Source organism: Macrotis lagotis, chromosome X (assembly GCF_037893015.1).
Source record: "Macrotis lagotis isolate mMagLag1 chromosome X, bilby.v1.9.chrom.fasta, whole genome shotgun sequence".
Taxonomy (NCBI): Eukaryota; Metazoa; Chordata; class Mammalia; order Peramelemorphia; family Peramelidae; genus Macrotis; species Macrotis lagotis.
The window spans coordinates 169,599,644-169,618,830 of NC_133666.1; the positions used below are offsets into that span (position 1 = coordinate 169,599,644).

At 34.1% G+C, this 19,187-nt stretch overlaps 1 protein-coding gene across 8 annotated transcripts in view; it reads left to right on the plus strand.

Annotated features, from left to right (window-relative positions):
* Positions 1–19,187, plus strand: part of DENND4C (DENN domain containing 4C) — a 158,329-nt gene that overhangs the window by 48,456 nt on the left and 90,686 nt on the right. For 7 of the 8 annotated variants that reach the window (XM_074199885.1, XM_074199889.1, XM_074199890.1 and 4 more), the window contains 3 exons: positions 4,240–4,478; positions 7,093–7,159; positions 18,789–18,847. In XM_074199885.1, coding sequence (XP_074055986.1) covers positions 4,240–4,478; positions 7,093–7,159; positions 18,789–18,847 — 365 coding nt within the window. Of the gene's footprint in view, positions 1–4,239; positions 4,479–7,092; positions 7,160–18,788; positions 18,848–19,187 lie in introns of those variants that run through there. The other variant, XM_074199893.1, reaches the window with a different exon arrangement.

A 19,187-nucleotide genomic window follows, 5' to 3' on the forward strand; every position in this document is an offset into this window, starting at 1 on the left:
AAATAAAGAATGTCATTAAGATGCTTTAAAAATACATAATAGTCCCCAAAGACATTTATAAAGGACACAGACAAACTAGATGGTGTATTGTTAGTGCCATGTTAAATTTATCATATTCAGGTTGTATACAATACAGATTCAAAGTTTCATTATACAGTCCCCCTTTTTTCTGTTCTTTGTACATAGAAATCTTTTTTTTTCTTTTTTTCTTTTATTAAAGATTTTGAGTTTTACAATTTTTCCCCCCAATCTTATTTACCACCCCCCCCATGGAAAGCAATCTGTCAGTCTTTACTTTGTTTCCATGTTGTACATTGATCTAAATTGAGTGTGATGAGAGAGAAATCATATCCTTAATGAAGAAACATAAAGTATAAGAGATAACAAGATCAAACAATAAGACATCTGTTTTGTTTTTTTTTTCCCTAAATTAAAGGGAATAGTCCTTGAACTTTGTTCAAACTCCACTGCTCCTTAATCTGGATACAGATGGTATTCTCCATTGCAGATAGCCCAAAATTGTACCCGATTGTTGCACTAATGGAATGAGCAAGTCCTTCAAGGTTGATCATCACCCCCATGTTGCTGTTAGGGTGTACAGTGTTTTTCTGGTTCTGCTTATCTCACTAAGCATCAATTCATGCAAATCCCTCCAGGCTTCCCTGAATTCCCATCCCTCCTGGGGACACAGTGGGGAGCACAGTAGTGTTCCATGACATATATATGCCACAATTTGCTAAGCCATTCCTCAAATGAAGGACATTTACTTGATTTCCAATTCTTTGCCACCACAAACAGGGCTGCTATAAATATTTTTGTACAAGTGATGTTTTTACCCTTTTTTCATGATCTCTTCAGGGTATAGATGTAGTAATGGTATTGTTGGGTCAAAGGGTATCCTCATTTTTGTTGCCCTTTGGGCAAAGTTCCAAATTTCTCTCCAGAAAGGTTGGATGAGTTCACAGCTCCACCAACAGTGTAATAGTGTCCCAGATTTCCCACAACCCTTCCAACATTGATTATTATCCTTTCTGGTCATATTGGACAGTCTGAGAGGTGTGAGGTGGTACCTCAGAGAAGCTTTAATTTGTATTTCTCTAATAATTAATTATTTAGAGCAATTTTTCATATGGCTATGGATTGCTTTAATCTGTAAATTGCCTTTGCATATCCTTTGACCATTTGTCAGTTGGAGAATGGCTTTTTGTTTTAAAAATATGACTCAGTTCTCTCCATATTTTAGAAATGAGTCCTTTGTCAGAATCATTAGTTGTAAAGATTGTTTTCCAATTTGCTACACTTCTTTTGATCTTGGTTACAGTGGTTTCATCTGTGCAAAAGCTTTTTAATTTAATGTAATCTAAATCATCTAATTGGTTTTTGGTGTTGTTCTCCAACTCTTCCTTAGTCATAAACTGCTCCCCTTTCCATAGATCTGACAAGTAAACTAGTCTTTGGTCTTTTAATTTGCTTATAGTATTGTTTTTTATGTCTAACTCCTGCATCCATTTGGATCTTACCTTGGTAAAGGGTGTGAAGTGTTGGTCTAATCTAAGTTTCTTCCATACTAACTTCCAGTTTTCCCAGCAGTTTTAATTGAAGAGAGAGTTTTTATTCCAATAGCTAGACTCTTTGGGTTTATCAAACAGCAGATTACTATAATCCTTTCCTGTTATTGCACCTAATCTATTCCACTGGTCCGCCACTCTGTTTCTTAGCCAGTACCAAACAGTTTTGATGACTGATGCTTTATAATATTATAATTTTAGATCAGGTAGGACTAAGTCCCCTTCTTTTGCACTTTTTTCATTAAATTCCTAGAAATTCTTGACTTTTTATTATTTCTCCATATGAATTTGCTTACAACTTTTTCTAACTCATTAAAGTAATTTTTTGGAATTTTGGTTGGTAGGGCACTAAACAGGTAGTTTAGTTTTGGTAGAATTGTTATTTTTATTATATTAGTTCTACCTATCCATGAGCAATTGATATTTGCCCAGTTATTTAAATCTGATTTAATTTGTGTGAGAAATGTTTTATAATTGTTTTCAAAAAGTTTCTGAGTCCGTCTTGGCAGATAGACTCCCAGGTATTTTATATTGTCTGAGGTTACTTTGAATGGAATTTCTCTTTCTAGCTCTTCCTGCTGTATCTTGCTAGACATATATAGAAAAGTTGAGGATTTATGAGGGTTTATTTTATATCCTGCAACTTTGCTAAAATTGCTAATTGTTTCCAGTAGTTTTTTGGATGAAATCTTAAATATATTTTAAAAAAGGGAACATGTAGATAATATTTGACAATAGACTATTTAAAATCACATTATTGACTGCATGATATAAAGTATAGAATTCCTTAGACAGCTTGTGTGGCTCTAAACAGGTCTAAATGCTAATTTAATGGCATTCCTCTAATAACATGTTTCTCCTCTGTATGTATGTTAAAATCATACAGACTGGGGGCAGCTAACTGGCACAGTGAATAGAGCACTGGCCCTGGAGTCAGGAGTACCTGAGTGAGTTCAAATCTGGCCTCAGACACTTAATAACTACCTAGCTGTGTGGCCTTGGGCATGCCACTTAACCCCATTGCCTTGCAAAAAAAAAAGTCATACAGAATTGCTTAGGAGAGGTAACAACAGAGAGAATTTTTTTTTATGATCCTTTCCTTGTTAGCCAAAACTTTCCATGCTCCCCTATTTTGTTTATAATATCATCCTTTAACTTTAAATCATATATCTATTTTGAGCTTATCATGTTTGAGGTATTAATCTATGTCTGGTTTCTGTCAGATTACTTTCCAGCTTTCCCATTTTTGTCAGATAGTGAGTTATTACTGCCAAGGTATGGCTCTTTGGATTTATTCATCAAACTCTTGATTACTGGGATCATTTACTTCTGTATATATGTGCCTAATCTATTTCATTGAAGATGATCTAGTGTTTACTGGAGTAATACATATGTATCTAAGTATCTTGTAGTATGTGACCACAATGATAGTGCACCAAAGGTAGCATTGAGAATTTTGTCAAAGTGATGTACAACTAGAATTAAGAAGTGGTATAGACTAAAGACAAGGATAAGTCAAGAGACCTAGAATGGTTCACCACATGGCACTGACTGACAGAAGAGGGATTAATTAACGAATAATAGTTACAAATGATGAAAAAATATTGAAGGGATTCTTTATGCATGTTTATGTTAATGGGGGAGGTTCAATAGGTCATAATACTTAGGACAGTTCTGACCCATTCCCCACCTTGAACTGTGGAATTTGGATAGAGTTAATTTATAGATTTTTATAAGACAAGATTTACAATGATCTGCTTTGTCTTCCTCTTCAATAGTGAGGTGTTAAACAGTGTTAAACTTTATGATTTGTAAAGGAATGAGTTGGCAACCTTGCAAGCTATCTTGCTGCTGTGCCCCCTAAACCACTGAATTTCTCTGTTTTTTTTCTGAAGCTCAACATTAAGATTTACCAGGCTTTTCTATCTACATTGAATTTGAATGCTCCTTTATTTATTGTCTCTCCCAATTTTTTTGAAGTTGAGACTTTATTATTCTTTTGTATGTTTGGCACTTACCACAATACTTATTATATAACAAGGATTTCATCTATTTAAATTCATTCATCACAGTTCTATAAGAATAGAAGTATTTATCAAAGATTTTTCTTTAAAAATATGATTTTTAAAAGGTGCAGGTTTTTTCCCCTTTTTTTAGCCTACTAAATTCCTAATTTTCTTTGCTGATTATTTTTTTGTAGTCGATCATTATACAGTGTTGCTGTTAATACAGTGTTCTTCTGGTTCTGCTCACTTCATTCAGCATTCATTCCTGCAGGTCTTTCCAGGCTTTTCTGAAGTCTCCCTTATGATATCTTACAGAACAATAATACTCCATCTCATTTATATGTACCACAATTTGTTTAGCCATTCCCCAGTTGGTGGACATCCCTCAATTTCCAATTCTTTGCTACTACAAAAAAAAGCTACTGTAAATATTTTTTGTACATGTGAAGTTTTTACCCTTATAATGTCTTTGGGATACAGAGCTAGTAGTGGTTAATCATGTTTTTTTTAATTATAAACTATATAATTATATAAATACAGAATAGTATACAAAATATTCAATATGGGATTATAGCCATCTATTTAAAATAATGTCATTTTAGGAACATTATAGCTTATATTGATAACTTCAAAATTAATAGAATGAATATTCTATTATATTTCAGGTCTATGGTGCTGCTATCCAGTTTTATGAGCCATATTCTTGGGAGCTGCTAACAGAAAAGCAGCTTATGCAACTGGGCTTATTGACACCTGTGGAAAGAAGAGTAGTTCCCAAATCCATCAATTCAAACAAATGCATTTGTCTACTCTCACGGTGGCCTTTCTTTGAAGCTTTTAGAAAATTTCTTATGTTTATCTACAAACTTTCAGTTTCTGGACCTCATCTTCTCCCCATTGAAAAGTATGTATGTCTTAAAGTGTTTTTGGTGAAGATACTGATATTGAAAACATAGTAATTTAGGCAAATATATGTTTGTATGTATCTGTATAAATTTATACTTCTTTGTTAATTTCCAGCACAGTCAACTAAGCAGGTTTCATCAGCACCATAAACTTGGTACTGAAAGCTGTCATAGTGGTCTTCTCTCCTAACCCCCCTTTTTTATAGATTAGATATCGGAGACCATGAAAATTAAGTGATTTGCCCAGGTCACATATATCTTAAGTAGCAGAAGTGGGGAATTGAACTCAGGTCTTCAGATTGCTATATTACAGAGGGAAAGCTTGTTCATTCCCTCCCACCCCCAAGCCCCAAACATATTGAAATCTCAGTTTTAAAAAAATGAAAAGAAATTGTAGAGCCTGAGAAGAAGACATCTAGAAAGGAAGACAGGTGTATGTTTATACCTGTCTTTTTAAATATGTTTCAGAAAATATCTCCTATAATGTCTGTTTTCCTCTAGAATATTTTCAGATACTTAAACAGATAGTTAAATGAATGGGAAAATTTTAACTATACAGAAGAAAATTCATAGGAACAGAAACATTAACATGACAGAAAAATACAATGGCTCATTGTGATTTGCACAAAATTTTTGCCCTGAGATTTTATAGAGTCTCAATAATAGGAAGGTAGGGAAAAAAGGTTAAAATCTCAACAACTTTGGTTAAGTTTAGCTTCGGCTAATCTATAAATTTTCACCTATGGATCATAATCAAATCTCCTTTAATTTAGAAGTTTTCTATCATAAGAAATATGAAAGTGTAATATCTTTTCTTTTTGAAAAAATCCCTTGTCTTACTCTTACCGCATTATCTTGTTTTGCACTTTATGTAATTTATGTATCCTGTCCTAGACCTATTGTCATAAAATTATTTTATATTTATATTCTCCATAGTCTTTAAATCTTGTTTTCTTTTCCAAGATCAGATAAAAATGTAATTCTTTATAGAGCAAAATAACACTTACGCTCTAGAATTGGTCTCTGTCTTCCTGAAACTGATTTATATGTTTGATCTCGACTCCAGTCGGTGCATCTCAGTAAAATCAGTACTTAAATTAATCTATTTTTAGATAAGGTTACTAATAATATCAGGATATATACTTTTGTGTCCTCATTTTCTTAACTAACTTCTGATTTGTTTAATAAGTGAATATTTATATTGAACTGTTTTCTTTGTTACAACATTTAGTTTTTCTGATATTTATGAAGTAAATTTTCATACATGACTGAATTCCTTAGTAGAATTACTTTAATCTCCTCTTTATGAATTTTAGTGGGTATTTTGTGGGACCAAAATAGTCTTTATAGTGTGTTTATAAAGAAAAGAGACACACACACACACACACACACACACACACACAAGCACGCATGTGCACGCACATGTGTGTGTGTATCTGTCTATCTACATATATATATATATATATATATATATATATATATCTGTCTGTCTATCTGTCTGTTTCCTGATAATGTTTAAATGAAAAAAAGTGCTACAGCAATAATAAAATCTTTGGAATAAAACTTGATAATTATCATTGAGGGAGTTTGCAATGATATAATTAACCCATGTTTCCTTGAAATTGTGTATTTAAACTAACAAAACCAATATATAGAGTAAAACTAGATCACTTCTAGTGATATTAGAGATAACCTTGATTCATTGGATTTTTATAGTTTTTTTCCTATGATTATTTCATATTTTTTTGCAAAAAATAAAATGTTTTATCAAAAAAGAAGTTGGGACTCTTCTTTTATATGTAGAGAATTGAGACTGAAATTAAATGACTTATGCTAGTTGTAGTAGTAAAGTCAGTACTAGAATCCAAGTCTTCTCATTCCAAGTTAACTAATCCAGAAATCATATTGAATTAGGTGTTTTTAGGCCACCATCTGCTGTGGTAACACCGTAGAAGCCATGAATCTAGCTCTTTAAAGCATTGTATTCATATCACTCTTTTTTATGGCGAGACTGAATAAGTTGTTAGAATAAAAACATAAAATAACTTAATAGATTCCAAAAAATATCCTGTTCTTTGGTTCGATAATTTTTCATTTACCTTTACAAAAATCTACTTTTAACAATAAGGCTATTTGGGGCAGCTAGGTGGCTCAGTAGATAAAGCACTGGCCCTGGAGTCAGGAGTACCTGGGTTCAAATCCGGTCTCAGACACTTAATCATTACTTAGCTGTGTGGCCTTGGGCAAACCACTTAATCCCGCTTGCCTTGCAAAAAAAAAAAAAACACTAAAAAAAAACCTAATAAGGCTGTTTACAAGTGTTTCTTTGATTTGAATATGTTCAAATTGGTTTATTTATATTTAAGAATCCTTTGAAATTTGACAGTGGCTAGGTAGGATGGTAGGCAGCCTTTCTATAATGAAATCTTCAGTTTTTGCATAACTGTCTTTAAGTATATTTTACTACATGATTATTTGTTCAAAGAAAAAAATATTTACCTAAAGCTATGAAACTTAGAAATATGTGTGAGTCAATATTTACTGTGTTTAAATGGAATTTGTTAAATAAACTAAATATTAGAGGGAAATCTTATGTTTTCACTTTCTTTTCAGGCACATCTCACATTTCATGCAAAATATTCCTTTTCCATCACCACAAAGACCAAGAATTCTTGTTCAGGTAATAGAAAATGGGTATATTGCAAGGGTGGGGGATGATGTTGGTGTGAAATACAAATATCTGTTGTTAACTTTCTTATCTTTATTGAAGTTATTTCTTTGGGAAATTCAAGGGTTTGCTGGAGAAATGAAATTTATTCTTGTATCCAAAGTATCATAATGCTTTTGTCTGTATCATCTCCTTACTCATTTTTCTTTTATATATTTACTTTGTACTTTGTACTTATACATTACACCTACATACTACACCCAGAATCAGAAATAAAGTAGATTTATGCAGAGCTTTAAAAAACACAATTTTAAGTTTAGTTTTTTTTTTTCATTTTGGCACGCGTGCGCGCGCATGCGTGTGTGTGTGTGTGTGTGTGTGTACTACAAATTTATACACAATCTCATTTCATTTACATTTTGAATTAAATGGAGCTAAACAGATGTCATATTTCTTCTGACATATCATTATTGTTTTATTTTGGATATTTAGGGTTTTTTAACATTAGAAACTCTAAAAAAAATCCCATTAGTCTTTAAGAAGCAAATTTAGCCCTTTTTTTGTTCTATCTAATATATAGAGAGAAGTTATTAAAAAGCAAAAGCAGAACTTGTTGAGTTCCCTTATAAACCTTGTTCATGGTATGATGGTGAGAATCAGTCTATTGGTAATCCTGTAGTTCTTCCAAGGATTTTTTGAATTCATAGTTTGTACTAAGACCAGTTGACTAAATTTGAGATGCTTACAAGACTGTATAACTTTATGTTAAAAGTATTTCTGTAAAACAGAATTTTAGTGGAATGAAATCTGAGCTGGAAGGGATGTTTAAGGAAGTTTAGTTCAAGTGGTATCTAAATAAGAAGGTCCTCTACAGGGTAACCTTTAACTTGTTATCCAGTCTTCATTTAAAGATCTCTAGTGGGAGTATACCCACAGATTCTGCAGACATTCTATTTTACTTTTGCCTAGTTCTATTTGTTAGGACAATTTATCATCTCTCCGCCTAAATTTACCTTGTTGAAACTTCCATCTTTTTCTTCTAGTATTGATGTTTGGGGCCAATAAGAATAAGTCTAATCCTCTTCATGTGAAAGTCCTTCAAGATATCTGAAGACAGTCCTTTTAGCCAGGTTGGATATCTCCAGAACATTTTACCTGCTCCTCATGTAGCATGAGATTTTGACTTTTTACTGTCCTGGTCATGCTACTTTGAACATGCATAATCAGTGATCTTACTAAAATAAGATGCCAGAGAGCTAAACTCAGTTCTTGAGAAATGATCTGACTAGGATGGAGTATAAGTATAAAACCTGGTTAGTACCCTTCTGGTTAGTATTCTTCTCTTAATGTAGCCCAATGTCACATTAGTTTTTGGCTGATACACTTTCACTTTTAAATATTGGGTTTTTTTTTAAAGAATTGACTCAACAATCTAATCTTTGGAGATTCTGATTCTGTTATCTATTATGTAAACTATTTTACCTGATTTTGTGTCATCTAAAGATTCAATAAATAATTAATCTATGTGTCTAAGTCATTGATAAAAATATCAAATGTCATTGAGACATATCACTTAGTTGATCAGAGATCCCTGGAACAATATAGTAAATTTTGAAATTGAATGTTCTTTTTTCTTCCCTCCGGTTTTTGCAAGGCAATGGGGTTAAGTGACTTGCCCAAGGTCACACAGCTAAGTAATTAAGTGCCCCTTGAATGTTCATTCTATAATTCCAAGTCTACCTAATTACAATATCATGTAGCCCACATCTCTCTAGTTTGTTTGTAAGAGTGGTTTATGAGAGGAATTTTTAACATATTGCTAAATGATCTGCATTGAGATTTTGGTATTTTGATTTTGTTTTTTCAATTTTTAAGCATTTATTTTTCTTTATATCACTTAAGGAGGAATGAGGCTGGGGAGAATGTGGGAAAGAGGGATGCAATAAAAAAACTCACATAACAAATGTGTTGTTACAAGTCTGATAGGATGGGCAGCTAGGTAGTGCAGTGGATAGAACACCAGCCTTGAAGTTAGGAGTACCTGAGTTCAAATCCAGCCTCAGATACTTAATAATTGCCTAGCTGTGTGAACTTGGACAAGTCACTTAAACCCATTGCCTTAAATTAAAAAAAAAATTTAAAAGATGACTTAACTAGTCTGATAGGACAAAACAAGTTGACCAAGTCCAAAAGTGTTTCATTCTGCTTATTTAGTCAGTTACCTCTCTAAGCAGGTATGTAACATTAATTTCACTGTCTGTGCATCATTCTGATCTTTAACATTCCATATACTATATTCTTATATTACTGTATCATCTTTTTCTAGTTAATTCTCTGATAATCAGCCCTAGGTTTCAAGGCTTTTTCTTTTTCTCTTTTTTTCCTTTTTTTTTGAGGCAATCAGGATTAAGTGACTTGTGTAGAGTCACACAGTAAATGTTTTAGTTTAGATTTTTTTTTTTTAGGTTTTTTTGCAACTCCCTCCTTTCGTATTTCTCCACTACCATGTACTCTATTTTCTCTCTCCTTTCACTGACTCTGCTGTAGGGTAGCTGAGTGGCACAGCAGACAGATCCCTGCTCTGGGGCCAAGAAGCCCTGAGCCCCCATACCACCCCTTAGGCCCAGCATTCACCTGGCCCTATGGTTCTGGACAGGCCATCCAATCCCAGCCCCTTGCAAGAAGTAAAAAAGAAAATGTGTTATATCTGACCACTCTCCCCCCATGGTCCATCCTCTCCTCCTTCATTCACATTCCCACCCCTTCCCCCTGCTCCCCCCTCCTTCTTACTCCAGATGCCTATACCCCATTGAGTATATTATATGCTTTTTCCTCATCTAGCCACCTCTGATGAGAGCGAAGATTCCCTCATTCCCCCATGTCTTCCCCACTTCCATATCATTGCAATACTCATTGTAATAAAGAAAAATCTTATTATATGAAATATCTTGGCTTATTCCCCCTCTCCTTTTTCTTTCTCCCATCACATTTCCCTTTTTTCTATTGACTCCATTTTTACACCATATTTTATCTTCAAATTCAGCTTTCTCCTGTGCTTCATCTATAAAAGTTCCTTCTACGTGTTCTGTTAATTGAGACGGTTCATATGAGTATTATCAGTGTCATTTTTCTATGCAGGAATACATGCAGTTCATCATCATTAAGTCCCTCATAGTTTCCCCTTCTCCTCCAATCTATTTTTCATCTGAGTCCTGTAGTTGAAGATCAAACCTTCAGTTCAGCTCTGGCCATTCCAACAGGAACATTTGAAATTCCCCTGGTTCATTGAAAGTCCATCTTTTTCCCTGGAAGAGGACATTCAGCCTTGCTGGGTAGTTGATTCTCGGTTGCATTCCAAGCTCTTTTGCTTTCCAGTATATTATATTCCAAGCCCTACAAGCTTCCAGTGTAGTTGCTGCTAAGTCCTGTGTGATCCTGACTGCAGCTCCACGGTAATTGAACTGTGTCCTTCTGGGTGCTTGTAATATTTTCTCTTTGACTTGGGAGTTCTGGAACTTGGCTATAATATTCCTGGGTGTTGTTTTTTTGGGATCTCTTTCTTGGGGGGTTCATTGGATTCTCTCCATTTCTATTTTGCCCTCTGCTTCTAGGATATTAGGGCAATTTTCCTGTAGTAATTCTTTGAAAGTGATGTCAAGGCTCTTTTCCTGATCATGACTTTCAAGTATTCCAATAATTTTTAAATTATCTTTCCTAAGTCTGTTTTCCATATCAGTTGTTTTTTTCAATGAGATGTTTCACATTTTCTTCTAATTTTTCATTCCTTTGGTTTTGAAGTTTTGAGTCCTGATTTTTAGTAAATTCATCAATCTCCCTGAGTTCTATTCTTTGTCTGAAGGATTTGTTTTCCTCAGAGAATTTTCTTATCTCTTTTTCCATCTGGCCAATTTTGCTTTTTAAAGCATTCTTCAATAACTTTTTGAACTGTTTTATCCATTTGACCTAAGCTGGTTTTTAGCATGCTATTTTCTTCAGCATTTTTTTGGATTTTCTTGACTAAGCTGCTGACTTCATTTTCATGTTTTTCCTGCATCTCTCTCCTTTCTTTTCCCAGTTTTTCTTCTAACTCCTTTATTTGATTTTCAAAGTCTTTTTTGAGCTCTGTCATAGCCTGAGCCCAATTTCTGTTTTTCTTGGAGTCTTTAGATGCAGGAGCTTGTGCTTCCTCATCTTCAGACTGAGTGTTTTGATCCTTCTTGGGCTCATATGCAAAATATTTCTCAATGGTGTTCCTCTTTTTTCTCTGCTTGCTCATTTTCCCAGCCTTAGCCTGTTTTGGGGCTGCTTCCTGAGCTTTGGGGACACTCCCACAAGGGTCTCAGTGTGTGAGGCTCTGTCCTCCCTCCTGGTCTGTGAATGACCATAAGCGCCCCCCTTTGCCATGGGACTGAGGTGGAGGGGCCCTCTGCTGTTCTATTGGGGGGGCCTGGACTGCGATGAGGATCTGAATGTGGTCAGAGCCCCAGAGTCCTGTTCCAGGGCAGAGCTCTTCAGTCTGTCTCTCTTCACTCCCCTCCCTAGGTTCAATGGGCTCATGCCCTGGGGTCCCTGCTTATGGGCTCCACCTGCTTCTATTTCCTGGATCTGGACTGCCTTGGCCATGCTGCTCGCTGTGTGCCCTGAGGGCTGGACTTCAGGTGCTCTCTCTGGCAGAAGTCTCCTCCCCCCCCCCGCCCCAATTTGTGCCCGGTGCTCCCCGGGGTGCAGCTCAGGAGACTCCCCAGCTGCTGTGAGCCAGGGCTCCCAGCTCCCTGGGGCTGTCTCCGGGAGGCTGAAGTTCTTTCGCTCTGGCGGGCCACCCCTCTGACCGGGGAGCAGAGCCTTTCTGCTCTTGTCCAGGTTACTTTGAGTAGGAGAACTGATTCACTGGGTCCCTCTGGGGGTTCTGTCTCTCGAAAATTTAGTTAGATTCCTCAGTTTAGAAGTTTTATGAGAGAGCGCTTAAGACATGATCCATTCTTGTTGCCATCTTGGCTCCACCTATATAATAGTTTAAAGGTATTATCTGCCCTTCCTTTGAACCTTTTGAAACATGCTCTCCTCCATTTCTAGAGTGTATATCAGATTATGTTTAGCTTTCCTTTTCTTTTTCATAAATTTTGCGATGGAATAGTTGCTTACTCATTGCTGAGAATCAGATCTGTAACAGACATTCCTTTCATTGCTTTCCCCATGATTTGAAAGGTTAAAGAATCATTAAAACTGATCAAGAAATTATTGCCTCATTTATTTTAAATGAGACAGAATTTCAACAATTATCCAGATACTTTAAATCTCTTATTCCATACTGACTACTTTTCATTCTTTTGATGTTTTTTTTTGACTCCTTAGCATATTTCCTCTTTCCATATAGCCTCTACTACACAGTAATGAAAAAATATCCCCTATGTTTGTGCCTCCATTGATTCTATCTAAAATAAGCTTCCCTTTTTAAATTCTTGGATTTTATCATATAAAAGTATTTTTCTTCATTTGTTTTTTGTTTGGGGGAGGCAATGGGATTAAATGACTTGCACAAGATCATACACCTAGTGTCTGAGGTTGAATTTGAACTAAGGTCCTCCTGACTCTAGAGCTGATGTTCTATCCATTGTGCCACCTAGCTGCCCCAATGTCCTCTATTTCTTAATTATCACAGTTATCACAAATATTCTCTGCTTCCTCTCTCCCCCAAAACAAATAATAGGTTTTAAAGAGAACAAAAACCATCAATACAACTGATCAGTAACCCTGAAAAATTCTGAAAATGTACAATGTAAAGCATCCATGAACATCCTACCTCTATAAGCTATTAGGTTAGAAGTGTCCTCTTATATGTTTTTATTAAGGACTGTTTGATTTTTATAATTTTGTTCCTTTGTTTTTTTTTTATTATGGTTCTTTTCATTTACATTTCTTTAGTTTTTGTGTGTATTGGGGGGTTTTTTTTTTTTTTTTTTTTTAGGTTTTTGCAAAGCAAACAGGGTTAAGTGGCTTGCCCAAGGCCACACAGCTAGGTTATTAAGTATCTGAGGCTGGATTTGAACTCAGGTACTCCCGACTCCAGGGCCAGTGCTCTATCCACTGCGACACCTAGCCGCCCATGTATTGTTTTCTTGGCTCAATTTCTTGCTACCACAAAAAGTGCTTCTCTAAATATTTTGATATATGAAACCATTTTTTAATATCTTCTTTAGGAGTGTAAGCCAAGTAGTAGAACCTTTGGTTCAAATGTTCAGAATATTTAGTCATGTTACTAGTATAATTCAAATTTCTTTCCAAAATGATTCCAACCACTTCATATCATTCCACAACTCCTCCACTATTAACAATTACCAAATTTTGTCATCTTTGAACATATCTTTTAAATATATGATATCCTATTCCTCCCTTTCCTTTACTAATTCTCTTCATTTTACAAATATATTTTGGTTGTAGTTCTAATGGTCATATACTAAGTCATAACTCTACCAGTATGGTATTAGAATATATATTCATATGCAATTCCTCCAATACTAAATTTTTGATTTTTTTTTTGTTTGTTTTTCCAGTTTGTTAAGTTCAGGATGATAATAGTTTTTTTGTTTGAAATATGCATATTTAGACTGCTCATTTTGTGGCCATGTAATTTTTAGTGTAGGGTACTTTTTTGATAATTTTCTTTATTTCTTTCAACATTATTATGAATTTCTTTTCATTTAATTGTTAACATATTTTTTAATTCTTAAAATCAAGTTGGTAATGGTTTTTTCAGTTTTGTTAGTCTTTTAAAAAACTCATTTTATTAAAGCCTTTCCCTTTCATCTTATATTTCCTTAAATTTCCATACTCTCCTTTGTGGTTGTTCTTACATTTCCATTGATTTTCTATTTTTAAGTGAATTGTATAAGGTCACAGAGGTAGATAATTAAGTGTCTGAGGCTTGATTTGAATCCAGGGCCAGTACTTCACTATCTAGCTGCCTCCAGATTTTAATTAATTTTTAAAGATTCTTGATAGGACATGTTAACTTTTACCTCCCTCTACCACTGTGTAGCAAAAAAACCCATACCAAATATGCTTAGTCATCAAAAGAAATTTCCACGTTCCAAAAATATATGCCTCAGGGCAGCTAGGTGGCCCAGTGGATAGAGTACTGGCCTTAGAGTCTGTAGTACCTGAGTTCAAATCCGAATTCAGACACTTAATAATTACCTAGCTGTGTGGCCTTGGGCAAGCCACTTAACCCAGTTGCCTTGAAAAATCTAAAAAAAAAAACAAGCAAACAAACAAAAATATATGCTTCATTCTACATCTTGTCCCTGTGATCTCTTGGTCTGGAAATTGCAAAACTCTCATCAGTGGATTGAGGTTGGTCATTTTGCTGATCTCAATTAAAGTCTTACACAGTTATTTGTCTTGATAGAGTTTTTTTTTAACTATGTAAATGTATGATTCTGTCCTCTTCTTTCCTCATTAATTCATATTCATTATAATATATGAATATAATGGAAAGCAATCTTCTAGATGTCTTTTTTCCTTTTTATTGTGTGCTGTGTCATTCTTTTTTTTTTTCCTAATTCACTGATATGCCTTGAGGTATATATAATTTTTCTTAAGACCATACTGATTACCTTCACAGTCTGGGATATTATTTCATTATGATTCTGTTTACTACTATTATTTTTCCTTTTGCCTTCACTACTTAGGCCAGTTGTTTTAATGACAGTATTTAGATCAACCTCTTCCATTGTTTTTAGTTACAATTTTTGCTGCATTATAATTGGTAATTGCAGTATTTATTGATTTCTGCCTTACTGAATTTATTTGAGTCCTTTGTTCTTTAATATATGATCTTTGTACAATATCCATGTACCCTTGCAGATGAATATTTTTTTATTTCCATTCTGAAGGTGCCTATTGTCTGTTTATTTGACATTTATAATTTCCACCTTGTTTATCTTTTTTGGATTTGTTAAACACAGTCAGCTTTATTCAGTTCAACTTTAATTGGCATCGTTTTAAGGTCAACTGTAATTAGCATCTTACTATTTAGGATTTTTTTGTTTTGTTTCAGTCTAAGAATTTGAGTACTCTACTATTCACTACATCTGTATTTACTATTGATTAATTGATTAATTATATTAGGTACCTTTAATCACATCTAGTTACAGTTACCTTTCCCAATGTTATCAATTTGTCAATTGTGAAATCATAATTTGAATTTAGACCTTTTCAGGACCTAAATAGTTTTAATTCCAATTCTATGACTCTTACACAATAGGAGACTTTATGATTTCATTAGTTTGGGGAACTTTGTAGATTAAAAAATCAAAATACCAATTGTAGATGACCTTGTCATATAGATTATCTTAGAAAAGGAGAAGCATACTGTGATAGTTAATAAGTATGGTAGAATTTCATGAGAGTTTTTTTTTAGAGATGAGGGACATTTTGTAGGCTTCAAAGAAGTAATTTAAGGGGCAGCTAGGTGGTGCAGTGGATAGAGCACTGACCTTGGAGTCAGGAATACCTGAGTTCAAATCCAGCCTCATACCCTTAATAATTACCTAGCTGTATGGCCTTGGGCAAGCCACTTAATCCCATTGCCTTGCCAAAAAAAAAAAAGAGGAGGAGGAGGAGGAGGAACTAACTTAATAAGCCAAAGTCAAGATTGGAGAGCAAGTAGGAATGGTTAGAAGCAGCTAACATGGTTGAGAAGATGGGAAGCATGTTGGATCCAGATGTAAGTGGAGAGGGCTTGATCCTGGAGGTGATGAAAAGGCTCACCTCTTCATTGTAAACTGGTATAAAGGAGGAAATAGTGGGGTATGGTATCAGGGGTATTTGAGATGAGAAGAGAAAAAGTTGTCAAAGCAATTTTTGCTGGTGTTTGAATTGAGACAATGGAAGTCTTAATGGGATTTTTTGAGGATAAAAGAAAAGAGAATATTTAGAAAAGTTTTTTGTGGAGATTGAAATAGAAGCAGTTAAAAAGTAGAATTGCCTTACTACAGTAAGAACCCATTTGAGCCTAGATAATACACATTATCTATAGATTTAAGGAGCATGATTAGGTGATTTCCCTTAGCTCTTGGGAAAGAAATGGAGTGGGATATTATAGAAAGTGAAAAACTCTGAATATACCAATTGAAAAGGGAGTCAGTCTTTTCTTTCCAAGAATTCACATACTAATTGAGGGAGATAGTCCGTAAAATTGGTTTGAATTTCATGACAAATTAAATTACAGGCAGCCATTGAGCAAATGGTGAGGTCCATGACAAGCCAGTGCCTGTCCCATAGTAAATGCTCAATAAATGCTGTTTTCTTAAGAATATTTTGGTGGGGTAGATGGCCCCTGCCTAATGATTGTTAAAGGGGTAAATAGTCCAAAGGTAAAGAATGAAATGGAACTCTATTTCTCTTTGTAGAAGGTTTGTGGATGGGTTCAGTTTGACAGCTAGTGGGAACTGGGCTGTGGTAGATTGGGGAAGGGGAATGTCCTTGTTAATCTCCTTATCTGCCATCTTGACTATCAGTGATGGTCTTGATGACGGAAATAATTCAGAACTGCATTTTGAGAAGGCAGGATCATATTGAACTGGTCTTTTACTTTTTGGCATATTTCATTCTGACTTCTTTCATTTCTTATCCTGGTAAAGTATTCTTGTATTATTCAGTTTTGTCCTTGTTTATTTGCAAATTACTTCTTGCTAGTTGCTTTTTGATTCTGTAATTTTTGGTTAAGTTAAATTGAGTATTCCCCTTTGACACTTATGGATTCAGTGAGTTTGCAAATTGCTCTTTTTTCTGCTCCCATTTTTTTTTCTCTTATATGCTTTCTGGTAGTATATTTAGGATCTTTTTTTCCCTTCATGTCTTTTTGGGAAATCTATAATTCCCAGCTTGTCTTGTTGGGCTTGCTCTCTTGCTTTTGTTTGTAAATATCTGACATTTTCTAGAAACATCATTTTATGTACTGCCTTCTACATTAAAGCCTTTTCTGCCCTTCTTGAAATACCTTTTATTTTTTGCATTACTTATTATATTATCTGTCTAATCTATTAGTATTGTGTTTATTGATAAAATGGAAGATTCTCAATAGCCAAATATGTTTCATTTTTTCTCTTTGATTCTTCACTTTTTCTTTTACTATGTATTTTTGTACATGATACAGTATTATTTTTATTAGTTCTTAATGATATAGTAGTATTCTTATTAGTTCTTAAGGTAAGACTTTGATTTCTATCTTTGTTTCCTCAGCACTATATACAGTACTTTTAATATAATAATGATTATTTATTGTTCATTTGAATGACTTTTTATTTTGCTTTTTTCCTCTCAGCTTTTAATTATCTTCCTGATTGTCTCTTTTGCTTACAGAGATTACTGCTCCATTAAGATTTTTCCACAATCTTTCCTACTTGATTCTTATGATCATTGTCTTGATTTTTTCCCTTCAGTCACCTTATTTCCCATTCTATAGATATTCCATATTACTTTTTAACTCATTGTGATTCTAAAATACCCTTCAACTTCTTCCAAGTGTATCTGTTCTCTTTTCTTCAGGTACAGTTATTGTTTCAGTTTTGTTTTTTGATTTGGAGAATTCTATTTCATTTTCCCTTAACAATATTTGTTCTTATGTTAGAACTTGTTTTTTGCTTGTGTCTTTATATCTTTCAGTTTCCTTGGGGGATTTTTCTGTCATGGTTTCTTTGCTTTCCTCTTTTTTGTTTGTTGTTATCCTTTTGCTTTATTTGGTAATTTTTTTGTTTATTTTCAAGTGCTTACTATGTATCTGACACTGTTCTAAGGGCTGGATATAGATGTGATAAACAATTCTTGCTTTCAAGGAGAAACATTCTTAGAGGAAATAATATGTAAACAAACATTTATGTAAGCAGATAACATAATATATACGGAAATAGAGCAAAGGTATGCATGGGTGGGGGTGGGTGGCACTTTGTGCTTGGTGTATCAGGAAAGACTTATCATGTTACTTTTTTTTATTTTTAAACTTCTTAACCTCTTCACATCAAAATTCTCCTATATTTCAGATTTCTTATTTTCATATTGAAGTGTTAATTTTGTTTATCTGAAGAAATGCTTCTTTGTTCTTCTTGATAACCTGGAGAGTGGAAGAAATGTTCTTTGAGCCCCTTTCTGTTCTCTATCTATATGAAGCTTAAACTATCTATATGAAAATTAAACTTTGAGCAGAGGTAATTCCTTGACTGTTGTTCAGAGACAAATAATGTCTTTCCAATTATGTCACTGCAAAATTTATCCTTCTTTACATACCTTTTAGGTGCAAAATTCTTTATTTCTTTGTTTTTGAGACCTCTCTTTGGGAACTCTTCTCCTCTCGTTCACATCTTCTCACTTCATTAGAAGCTTTTCCTTCAAATTCTTTTTCCTTGTTTTGCCACTTCATCCTCTTCTATTATTCTTCCACCAGGATAGAACAACCTCATTCATCATTTAGGTCAGACATTTAAATAAGCTGAGTAAATATGACTTAGTGTCCTTCTATGATAGATGCTTCACCTTGACTCCACCTTCCTGCCTATTATATTGGCAAACTGTTTTAACTTAAATGTAAATATTTAGTTTATAAGGTTGGCTTTGCCAATTCAGATATTGTCTTGCTTTTTCACAGCTATCAGTCCATGATGCATTAATATTGTCCCAGCCGGTTTTTACACCTTTACCACTAAGGTAATTAATGATATTTAAAATTATGTATCACTAATCAGAAGGCAAATATCTTAATGTTTTTAAGGCTAGGTTAAGTTAAATACTTCTGTAAAGTCATCAAAAGGAATTATCAGCCTTTCTAAGACAGCATTTCAATTTATGCCATATGACTGTCATCTGAATCTAATCATGGGCATAAGAACAAAAATTAGTGATTTTTTTCCATGACTCTTCTGTTAAATATGCTTTTTAACATGAAATTTGCCTATGTATATGTTATGACAAATAATTTGACTGATTTTTAATGTGACTTACAGATATCTGTCTCATTGCTTTAGTCATAATATATGTTATATGAAAC